Source organism: Phaenicophaeus curvirostris, chromosome 1 (genome assembly GCF_032191515.1).
Source record: "Phaenicophaeus curvirostris isolate KB17595 chromosome 1, BPBGC_Pcur_1.0, whole genome shotgun sequence".
NCBI lineage: Eukaryota > Metazoa > Chordata > Aves > Cuculiformes > Cuculidae > Phaenicophaeus > Phaenicophaeus curvirostris.
Window position 1 is genome coordinate 204609241 of NC_091392.1, and position 12357 is coordinate 204621597.

General features: G+C 40.5%; 1 protein-coding gene across 9 annotated transcripts in view; it reads right to left on the reverse strand.

Moving 5' to 3' along the window:
- The window catches only part of GRIA4 (glutamate ionotropic receptor AMPA type subunit 4), a 239829-nt gene that overhangs the window by 68851 nt on the left and 158621 nt on the right, over positions 1–12357 (reverse strand). For all 9 annotated transcript variants that reach the window (XR_011339722.1, XM_069883475.1, XM_069883476.1 and 6 more), the window contains exons 5-8: positions 10794–10847; positions 8701–8859; positions 6747–6914; positions 5036–5140 (exon numbers count right to left, since the gene is read on the reverse strand). Coding sequence is in view for 8 of the 9 variants with exons in the window: in XM_069883475.1 (XP_069739576.1) it covers positions 5036–5140; positions 6747–6914; positions 8701–8859; positions 10794–10847 (486 nt within the window). In the remaining variant the exon portion in view is untranslated. The remainder of the gene's footprint in view (positions 1–5035; positions 5141–6746; positions 6915–8700; positions 8860–10793; positions 10848–12357) is intronic.

Consider the following 12357-nt stretch of genomic DNA (forward strand, 5'->3'; position numbering starts at 1 on the left):
CCAGCCCCTTCACCAGCTTTGTTGCTCTTCTCTGGACACACTCCAGAGCCTCAACATCCTTCTTGTGGTGAGGGGCCCAGAACTGAACACAGGATTCGAGGAGCGGTCTCACCAGTGCCGAGTACAGAGGGAGGATAACCTCCCTGGACCTGCTGGTCACGCCGTTTCTGATCCAAGCCAAGATGCCATTGGCCTTCTTGGCCACCTGGGCACACTGCTGGCTCATGTTCAGTCGGCTGTCAACCAACACACCCAGGTCCCTCTCCTCCAGGCAGCTTTCTAGACAGACTTCTCCTAGTCTGTAGCTGCACAGGGTTGTTGTGCCCCAAGTGCAGGACCCGGCATTTGGCCTTGTTAAACCTCATGCCATTGGACTCTGCCCAGTGGTCCAGCCTGTTCAGATCCCTTTGCAGAGCCTCCCGACCCTCCAGCAGATACACACTTCCACCCAGCCTCCAGCAGATCAACACTTCCACCCAGCAATGCTGCTGAGCACAAGACTTGAGTTGACATCCTTTCCTGTGAAATCCCAGGGATGCAGTGATTGCTGTAAGACCAGAAGGGATGAAGGCAGCCTGAGAAAAGAAGATTCCCCTTCAAACTTATATGGACACGTTTGGGAGCTGTTCAATGAATGCTTAAAACTCTCCACATACCCTCAAAAAATCCCCTCAAGCTATGTGCTATGTCTTTGGATGACCAAAAGAAGACAGGAGACCTAAAATTCTTAACTGTTTTTGTAAAATCTGGCCTGTCAGGATCTTACAGCACGCCCATCTCCTCACTCCACGTCTCCATGTGGTGATGTCATGTTTAATATCAGTATTACTAAGTGATATGTCTGGATTTAGAGTTTCTCCCAACCCTTTGTAAGTATAAACATGCCAGTAGAACAGTGCCCTAATCCCATCTAAAGGGTCTCTCCAGGTTGCTGAGGACCTAATAAACTGAGGCTGATCTTTTTTTCCCAGGAAAGATTGCAAATAGCAGCAGCCACTTTAAAAGGTTCTTATCAGAGACATGTGATTCAAACTGACAGAGCTCACTTTTCAGAAGCACCTGGGGACCAGTCAGCAGAAGCAACCCCTTTCCTCCTTCTTTTATTAATTAGGAGCTCATGAGACCACGAGCTGGGAGAGTGGAACGCCTTGTCCATCTTCCCAAAAAAGAAAAAGGAATTTTAGCAGAAAGTGAGCTGCAGACAAAGCGCCAGTGTAGCTGTCAGTGCCAAAGGACAGTCTGTGCCTTCCATGAAAAGACTTCAGTATGATGGAAACTGGCTAAATGATAAATTAAGCAACCAGTATTATTGTATCTCTGACATTACTATGGAACTCAGACTAAAATTCACCATCACACAGGACTTTGGCTTCATAATGTGGACAAACATCATGATCTCATCAATGCAGTGATGTGATCACAGAATCACAGAATAACCAGGTTGGAAGAGACCCACCGGATCATCGAGTCCAACCGTTCCTATCAAACACTAAACCATGTCCCTCAGCACCTCATCCACCCGTGCCTTAAACACCTCCAGGGAAGGTGAATCAACCACCTCCCTGGGCAGCCTGTTCCAGTGCTCAATGACCCTTTCCGTGAAATTTTTTTTTCTAATGTCCAGCCTAAACCTCCCCTGGCAGAACTTGAGGCCATTCCCTCTTGTCCTGTCCCCTGTCACTTGGGAGAAGAGGCCAGCACCCTCCTCTCTACAACCTCCTTTCAGGTAGTTGTAGAGAGCAATGAGGTCACCCCTCAGCCTCCTCTTCTCCAGGCTAAACAACCCCAGCTCTCTTAGGAGATTCTAGAACTGCACTCGGTTCCCGGAGTAGTCTTGGTTCCTAGTCTCACATACATTCAAAAATCCTGTATATTCTTAACACAGCCAACCTTCTTCTTGATTTTAACATTTACTGTTTCATTACTTTCCTTTTTATAGAAAAATCATGGAAAGACAAGTAATTTTAGCAGTTTCTAGAGCAGTGTGCAAACACACCACAGAGACTTACAAACACATGAAGTAATTCAGTGTGACTGAGTGAATATGCTTGAATATGAGTGAATATTTATTTTCTATTAGTGACGCAAACAAGCAGAAACTCTTCCCATGCACAGCTTCTGGTATATTTAGTTGAAATATTCCTTTTCAGCACAGGAATCATAGAATCACCAGGTTGGAAAAGACCCATCGGATCATCAAGTCTAACCATTCCTATCTGACACTAAGACATGTCCCTGAGCACCTTGTCTGCCTGTCTTTTAAACACCTCCAGGGATGGTGACTCAACCACCTCCCTGGGCAGCCTGTTCCAGTGCCCAATGACCCTGTCTGTGAAAAATTTCTTTCTGGTATCTAGTCTGAACCTCATCTGGTGTAGCTTGAGGCCATTCCCCCTTGTCCTGTCCCCTGTCACTTGGGAGAAGAGACCAGCTTCCTCCTCTCTACAACCTCCTTACAAGTAGTTGTAGAGAGCAATAAGGTCCCTCCTCAGCCTCCTCTTCTCCAGGCAAAACAACCCCAGTTTCCTCTATGTCAGCACTTGGTCACTCTCACAGTAAAAAAGTTTCCCGAAGTTCAGAGGGAATCTCCTGTGTGTTATTTGTGCTCACTGCCAGCTGCTCTCTCACATAAAGGTTCCTTCTCTTAATCTTCCCTGCCTATCCTTCCTAAAGAGCCTGTATCCCTCCGTGGCCACACTCTCATCACAGGAGCCATCCCACCACATCTCCATGATCTTCCTCCTTACACTCTTTCCCCTCGCCAGCTGGTTTTGTTATTATTCTGAAGACAACAATCAAGTAAGAAGTACTACATAGATGAAACTAATACAAACATTGGCTATTGTTTTCCATTTTATTAAACTACATGGAAGTCTGCCTCTGTCTAGCTGTGCTATTTTGTGAGGCTGTGTTCACATCCTTAAAGCTGTGGGCAACAAAAATCACTTTTCTGAAGATTAGAGGCTTGCGTTACTCCGACTGGAAAGGCTAGTCCTGAAAAGATGTTGCTGGGTGACTCATAAGTCATGTTATGTAGGACATGGAAAGAAGACATTAAAAGTGAAGGCCTCTTAGTTCAATTACATATGGCCATTTCTCATATATTATATAGGATTTGTCAGGTTCGAGCGCAGAATCGGTGCGGTGTTCACATATAAAATACTATGTAATACATGGAAAATAAATTCTTGTGAGTAGCCAGATCTGTCAAAGCTTTTACAGCTTGTTATATGAAATACAGATAATGGCGTAAGCGTGGCAGAGTCATGCCTGAAAAGGTAAGAAAAAACATCTTGGGACTCTAGTGTAGCACAGCAATAGCTCCTCAGTTTGTAGCCACACTACCCTTAAACTGCAGGCAAGAAGAGAGTGTGGGAACATCCCTGCAGTGGTGCCAACCAGCCACCCATCCCAAAACAGGTGACAAGTGTTGAAACAGGAACAACAGGCAAAGGGTCACTGGGCACTGGAACAGGCTGCCCAGGGAGGTGGTTGAGACACCTTCCCTGGTGGCATTTTAGGGATGGGTGGACAAGGTGCTGAGGGGCGTGGTTTAGTGATTGATAGGAATGGTTGGATATGATGATCCGGTGGGTCTTTTCCAACCTAGTGATTCTATTCTATGATTCTTACAGTTTGCTGCCAAGCAAATTCTCTACTGAGTTACTCAAGTTGTAACCTAATTAACCACAGCTTTTCCAACTTGTCTTCCCTCCTGTGCAGTTAGGAACTGAGGATGGACTGGTCCCATCTCACAACTGTCTTCGAAGAACTCCAGGTACCTGTACATCCCCCTGACAGCTGAAAGTGCAGCTCACAGCCCGGAAGGGAGTAGGAGTGGCAGAAACATCAGACACGTTGCCTGGCAGGAGACATTGCACTTTCCAAGAGAAGGAAGACAGATACACCTTTCCCAATTTATTCTGCAGCCATCTGTCTACTTCTGAAAGGCAACTGCACCAACACCCCCCCCCCACAGGCAAATACTTTGCTTTGGTCTATAGCTCTGTGCTGTGATACACTGGCAGTACGCTCATCCTGCATGTAATTCTGTTCTGGAATTGCCTCCTCATCACTGCAGCATGTAACTATTTTTAGGGACAGACAATTCCCCTGGGTTAATATTTACTGTCCTTGTCACCTCTGGCCTGGCAGCAGAGAACTATTTAATTCCATTCTGATTGCCTTGGCCCTCTTCAAGTGGCCAATTTTCCCATTCACCATCAGCTTCTCTCTTTTTCTGATGACCTCACAAACAGAACAGCCTCAGTGCCTCCAAAGGAAATAAAATTCTTGAGCCTGAATACATTTTCTGCTCTTTACTTGTTTCATACTATGAAAAAAGGACAAATTTCAGCACAGAAGAGAAAGGGTTAACAAAGTACCCAGGCTTATCTTTCCAAAGTGATTGGGCTGAGTTATAAGGCATGTGCATTCAGACATGGAGGATTTGCATAGACATATATTAACGTGCATTTGCCTAAGTTGCTTATGAGCAACCGATCAAGAACACAGGATTAGATACTTCAGTTTCAGAAAATAGAAGTATTGGGGGCATTCTCCCTTCCTTCTCTCTTCTCTTCCCTTCTTTCCCCCTTAGAAGTCCTATATTAGACACAGCCCATAATTCATGTTTACACAGAACGTACAAATGACCCTACCTAAAAATCCCAGTAATTTGCAAGACAGAACTCGCTGGACAAGATACTAGAAATACCTACTAGTCAGAGTTGTGACCATTTTCCATCACCCAGCAGCCTAGCAACATGCCCTCCAGCTGGTTTTCACTAGCATGCTTGACTGACTGACATCCCACCACTCCAAGATGCACACTCATTTTTGTGTTCCACTGAATAACAGTATCTACTAGAAAATACAGCTTAAATAGTCTTTAATCAGAAAAATTATCCATGTATTCAATATATAAATTTTTTTAAACCACACAGATTCTAGATTAATATAAGTTTGCAGAATCATTGCATCACACATTACTCATTTATATGACATCAGGATAGAAAACACAGTCCACACGTACTTTCCGAGGGCCTGTGTTTTTCAGCTCAAAGACATCCATGGTATAGTTGACTCTGCGACCATAGTGGTCAAACTGAACATTTCCTGTCAATCCTTGTATTCGAACCTACAAAAAGAAGTAAAAGCATCATGAAGATCGAGGCTTATATTCTTTATTTCTAATATCACAGTGGAAGTCATTCTAGCTATGTCCTTAGATTACCATAACAACATTACTGTAGGATAGTCAGGCATGACAAAGCAAGAAAAGTTGGCTACTTCTCCTTTGTATTCTATTTTCCTGTCAAACCATGCTCAAAATAGGCTTAGGTATGCCAATAAATAAATGCTAACAAAGACACACAATGGGCCTTCTCTTTCACGCTGAGGAGCTGCAGGCCCTAAAGAGAAGTACAATTTTTACCACTGTCATCACTCCTGCAGTATATTTTCAATCACAAGAAATAAACCCAATGAATGTTTGGCCTGAGCTTATATATTTTTTCATCTCACACTCTGGTGGATCAAATGTATAAATTGAGTATATATTGCTCATCAAGGTAAACTTGACAACAACCTTGGCCTCAGCAAAGCAATTTAGCATCACAGAAGATGGGTGACATGCAGGAAAAGAATATTTACAAAGCTTCAGAGGGGAGAAGGACAGATGTAAAGTCTTAAGATTGGCTGTAGCAGTTTTCCGCTATCTGTATCTCAGCTGGAACCAGAACTTTGTTTTTCCTTTCAGCGCTTTAGTACCTCACCAAAAGATATCCAGACTGTGGTCCTCAGCCCAAAGAAGCCATGGCCATATTGCTGCTGACTTTGTATCAGCATCGAACCATGCAAACCTCTCTGTAATTGAAGGCTCACACCATGGACCTGAACGCAGAAGCATGACTTCGTGCTTCTTTCACTTGTTACAGATCTGTTCAACTCCACGGAGTATGCAAAGCATACAAAATGCTTTACTTCTCTCCCTAAGAGTCAAGATGAGGATTTAAACCACTTATTCTTTCCCTCTGTCCATTCCTATCTCTGCCAATGTTTCTCCAGGACTGAAACCTCGGCTTCAAGGCACAGAGCTGCCAGCTCTGTCAGCAGTCACCTCTCAGCAGTTTCTCCTGAGTGGAGCCTGCTCATTTGCAATGATTTAAATTCTACTGCAGGATTTTTACTTTTTTTTTTTTTTTTCTTACTGTCCCATTCAAAGGAAAGGCTAAATCATCTTGACAGAGATCTGGAACTTTCTAGGCATCCATATTCATTGGGAATTCAAAATCCTGACATCAGAGAACAATAGCTCTGGGTTATTTCTTTTTAAAGAAAAAAAAATACTACCTATGTGATTTCCCTGGGAGAAATCCACTTTTATTCACCATGACAGAAACATATTTGAAAGGTTATATTATGGAGCTATACCTTTTTCTTTAAATGACAATATCTGTACAGCCAGGTTATATGCAAAAGTAACAGATGAGATCACCAGTTCAGTGGAGGAGGTCCTAACTATAGTAATAGAACTAAAAGTAGTTTCAAAAAGCAGTATTTTCCCCCTGTCTTACAAGTTATAAACCAGAACAGCCCCAGCTGTTTCCAAATGGCAACTGAAAATTAAATTTCCCCTCTCCCATTATTATCCTTACTTACGACATCATCCATCATCCAGATCATACAGCGTACAACTCGCATCTCATGTTCACAAAGATCACTAGAATAAAGCCTATCCTTACCTGTTTTAATGTCCTCTCCATATCAATTCCTTGACCCCATGGGGCTGCAGGGTTAGCAAGACAATCACCTGCGTTTCCTCTCCTTGAAATATCAATTTTCTGTCTTCTAAGATTACGGAACGTTTCAGCCATCACAAGTACTCCATCATATGTTAACGCAGATGTATACTAAATAGATGGACAAACACATTGCTTTAGAGTTGGCATGTCTTTAAAATAATCATCCATCTCAGACATTTCCAGTTTGATTCATTATGCAGCATTTTCTCTTCCTTTATTTATAAAAACCTCTCTTCAAAATCAAAAGCAATTTTGTCTAAGGAACAAAAGCAGGACTGAGAAGAGTACATTTTAGTAGCTCTAGCTTTAAAATTGTATTTCTTAAGGACAGGGAAATTTGCCTCTGAAGAATTATTCAAAGAAACAAATTAAACTGGAGACACTCAAGACTTTTTTTTTTTTCCAGTTGTCTTATACATTAGGGAATAACCACATCACCCAACTTACTCAAAAGAAAAGAAAGAAACAATAATTCAATGAGAAAACAACTGAAAAAAAAGGCACAGCTAACGAGCAGACATCCAGGCTATCAGAATTCTTAAGAATAATGAAGGGTATGTTCAAGGGTATGTATATATTGGAAAACCTATGTCAGCTCTCTGAATGACATAGGGCACTGAATGGTCTGTGTTTCTACATTAACTGCTGTAGGTTGAGAACATGCCAAATGAAATATATAGAGCAAGGCTTCACCAGATGTTAACCTGGAGCCACATAAACAAAGGGGCATTTTCTCAGTATAGTCCTCTAATGAACATGCTGCACCAGAAGTTGTTCACGTGCCCAAGGCTGCTATCGATACGCTCTGTAACTTCCAAAATTTAAATTCATTTATTCAAGTCTAATTTCCTTCCTGTCCTTTGTCTTGCATATTATAAGCTCTTTGGGACATGGTTACTCTTTATAATCTCAACTTCTTGTTATCCATAGGTGAACTGTGTATGATTCAGATTAATCATTCTGACTTCTCAGAAGAAGGCAGCACAATCCCATTCATGCGTCAAGGAGTCCTATAGCCTAAATTGTTCCTGACACCAGTACCTGGGGAAGCCTGCACTCCAAAGCCCACAGCATCCTTGTTTTATTTTACCTCCAGGACATCAATTTCTTGAATACTCACCAAATTATGTAGCTGTGCTTTTTATCATCCATGTTAATGCCTTCTCTAGACTTTGCCAATCTACCAGTCTTCCAGGCAAGGGAGGACTGATTGCTTATCTTTGTACAGTGCCCAGCACAAAGGAGCCCAGTCACAACTAGGTCTGATACGCAATAGTATGTTAAGTAACAGAACCATTTTGATGAAGTCATATTTACAGCTATGCTGTGATTTTCCTGCCAAGAAAATTACAGGTGAAAGAAATATTTTGTTATCGATCTGTGAGGGATTAGGGTAGAGGAACACTGGGATGCTATTTCACTGTAAGAATGTCCCTGGAAGTGACTACTACACCAGGTTTTGCGGTGGAAAGAATTGCTAGAGGAAAATCCAAATGAAAATTTAAGGGCAGTGAATTTACAATTGTGATTGCATCTCGTGTAGAATCCAGCTGTCAGGAAAGCTCCACACTCTAAGTGAATCTAGATAATTAGACTAATTCATGTAAAATAGATTAAAATTATGTTGTCAGTTAAGCGTTTGACCTTTAATTCCTGTCAGTAAAGGGGTAAAGTTTGGAGTAAGTGACAGAGGACATTAAAGAGCATTAGTGAAATGCCTGTATTTTTTCATGCAATTATAATGACAGGCATAATCCGTTGCTAATGATAGTAAGATCAACGACTTTCTTCTTTGCCTAAATATTAAGGTCTTCATTCGTGTGTTCAAACAATGTTAACCAGAAGTTAGAACATTTGAGTGATATCTTTGGTTGTGCTTCAGATCAGCCAGTACCTTTGGTGGGGTCTCGGATCCCGGATATTCTCTCTGGTCCAGCTTCTTCCAGCGCTGCATCAGCTTTGTTACCATTGGGGTACTGAAATCTACTAGCTGAAATCCAGTCACATTGGCTCCTCCATGCATAAATCTCTCCAGAGAAATATCTTTGAATCCCTAAAAAATAAATTTAAGATTTTTTTTTTTTTCATCCTCATGCACCACTGTGAGTCCAATCTGCTCTAGGTCAGCAAGGCAGCATAAAGAATGTACAGCAGCACATTTCCATCAGGGGCCAAAACTTTCAACAGGAGAACAATGTTGAACCTTTGTTGGTAATTTCCATTTGTGCAATAAAGAACGAAGCAAAACCAAGAAATAGATTTCCCACATTATTGCCAGGGTGCTCTTGACAGCTAAGCAACACACATTGCTGGGAATGGCAGACAGTTTTTGAAGAAATGCCTTTCATGAATCAACTGAAATATGCCGGCAGAATATTAAAGCCTTTATCCAATTTCCATCAAAGTTGGCAGATTTGAATGAGCACTGGACTAGTGCTTTAACCAATGTATCCTTATTTCTTCTCATGCTTGCAAAATGACCAACACTTTTCTGTAAATACATTTATTCCAGGATTCGTTGTTTAGGCAGAAGTTGTCTGAGATGTTCAGGTAATACAACAGACATTAGAAGGCAGAAACAGTGCATGAGGATCTCACTGTTATTGAAAGGGAAACATAAACCAGAATTACCCTTTTTGTGAAATATGATGGTGGTAGCTCTCAGACCTGCTGAAAGCCTCGAGTGATCTCCAACATTGAAAAAAAACGAAAGCACATGTATTTCCTGACTTAATTTCTAAGGCTAATCTGTTCAGCATGTAAAAAGACAAATCCTTCCGTAAAATTTGCCTGTAGAGATATAATTGAACTTTGAGAAACTGCATAATACGAACTGCTAAAGCAAGTTAAGAAGCAAAAATAAATCTTTCTGCCCCTTTCCTGGCTGCTATGCTTAATACTAGCTCAGACTCATCTTATTTTTATTTTCTTAAATCCCTCTCATCTGCATTTATTAGTGTAAACAGAAGATATTATGACACTCCACCTATAAAAGAAAGATTTGGGAAAAAAAATTGTGGGGTACTGACCCAAAACTCCAAGGAAAAAATGTATTAAGGACAGAGATTTGATTCATATCCTAAATGATGCTGACAGTAAATATAAAAGGTGACACCTCAGGAAGTCATCTTACCTACATTATTGAAAAGCTAGTAGATAGCCCCTGCTAAAACAGATGTGCCTGTCTCCACTGTACATCTTACAGGCAGTTCACTGCCGCATCCAGTTCCTTGTTTACAGCAACTATTTTGCATTGGGAACAGTTATTTGGGGAACCATAAATTTGTGATGCTGAGAGTCTAATTTGCAAGACCTAAGAGAATAGATATGTCTTGTTCAAAATGCCTGAGGTCTTAAAAATAATCTGAAGTGGTCTTAAGTCAAGCTACAAGTACAGAAAAGCACAGTAAAATATTTCCTGTTAACTAAAATTCCTTGAGGGAGAGTAAAAAGAAAACAATTTAAAGCATACTCTAGACATTGTCCTACATTCACTGCAGTTGGCCAGCTTAATAACTGGGTAATTTTAATAATAAAATACTGCATTTACTCTTTCTGAACATCATCTGTGCGAAGGTGCAGTTCAGGCTTAGAGTGAAAATACTGAATTTGACTGGGAATAGCTGAATGCATGCTCCCTGAAAAACACAGAAAAATAACCTCGAGTATTGGTATGTTGGCAATATTAAAAAGATGAGTCAAAACTCATAGTGTAGTTCTGCAGATTCTTACTCCGCCACAAGATACACTCAGCAGTCCTTTATGCTACATTGATTTTGATAAAATTTAAGGTGGTAACATTATGCCCTTCTTGTTTAGATGGCTGTAACAACAAAATCAAGTTCTTTTACGCACCATAAAGAATGTGTTATGCACAACCACACATAAGTGACAAATGGCAAATGTTGTGTGAAGTGCTATAACTTCAAAGCAGAACTGAGCCTTTCACTTACCGAGCAGAGGTATAATTCTAGAAAAGTATCTTACCAGGTTGGCAACAATGTAGTGGTATCCTTTAACATGCTTTCCCACACTCACAATCTGTGGGAGAGAAAGAAGAAAGAAAAAAAAAAGAAAAGAAAATTGTCATATTGTTATCTCTAGAAAGTTGCTTTCACAGCCTCATAGAAATAAATTCTGAAATATCTAACATCATTAATATAGTGCTGAGAATCCTGAATCCTACTCCAGTAAGATGGCTATAACTTTCCACGTGCTTAATCATGGGAAGAAGTTAAAATGAAAACAAGTACAGTAATGAACTGGTAATCTGAGAGTCTTCTATACGATTGAAAATTTTACTGTAGTATGCTATTTTACCAAACAGAGCAATTATCTACAGGATACAAATTCACAAGGAGAAAGACACGCATGAGCTACAAAGTCTACCTGCTGATGTAATTTTAAATTCTAAATAAGTGCAGAATTTACAAATCAAAATAGGTTTTCATGTCTTGGGATCAAAGGAGCTCGCCTTTTGTTTGGTTGAGTACCTATGAGGGTTATTCAGCTCTTAGTAATATGCTAAAGACTATGGGAATGAGCACGAGCAAGGACAGAGCAAGAATAGACAGCAAGGCTGCTCTTGAGCGTTTAACCAAACTATAACACCAAGTGATGCAAAAAAGGAAACAAAATGATGTGCAGCTGCAACAGTCCTGACATGGCAAGATCAGCAACAGAGTTTAGACAAAAACTACGTCAGCTCACACCTTGTATCGACATTATCGCCCTTCCTACGATGGAATAACTCTTATTCAATGTGCTAAAATTAAAAAAAAATGAGGAGAGAATATTTTGTCAGTAGAAAATGGTGTTTTTACTGGTCTTCCTAGACACTAACAGTAATACTTGCAACATGCAGCTTGCATTTAATAACATTAAAGAGTTCTTTCAACTCTTAATTTTGATAGTTTACCACTTATTTAGAAAAAGTCCGCTGGGAATCCAAATATTTGATCTTTTTCATCTCATATACTCATCTCCACAAGTATTACAGCTTCCTTCCAAATGAATAAATAAGATACAGACAGGTTTTCCATGTGAAGCAGGTTACTTGATAAGTAATGGGAAACTTATGGATCTGTGTCTGTTTGTGCTTCGAAATCTTAGCTCTAGGCCCTGTCCTGAAGTGTTGTCAGCCTCTTGCTTTCATGGATCACACCAAGCATTCAAAAGACAGAACAAACATTCACTAAGCCTTCCAGCTTCTTTTCCCAGTGCAACACAAAATAATTAACATTACATTTTGGAGATGAGAAACAAGTTGCTGATGGACTAAATAATTCGGTCAAAGACCCCTAAGGATCCAGGATAAAAATCTGAATTAAAACTTGGAAATGCTTTATTCCTGGCTCTGTTTTTCCAGTAAGTCAATTTGATCCTATGGCAGAGTGGAAGGGAAAATCAAAATAATGTGGCATAAGCATCTTGTCAGAACTCCTTTAATTTTATTATTTTAAAGTAAGAAAGAGAATAAGCAATTTGTCTGTTATCTTTCTGTTCTTCTTGTTTCCCAAACTCTGTTTCATATTTATAGTCCATTGCTAAA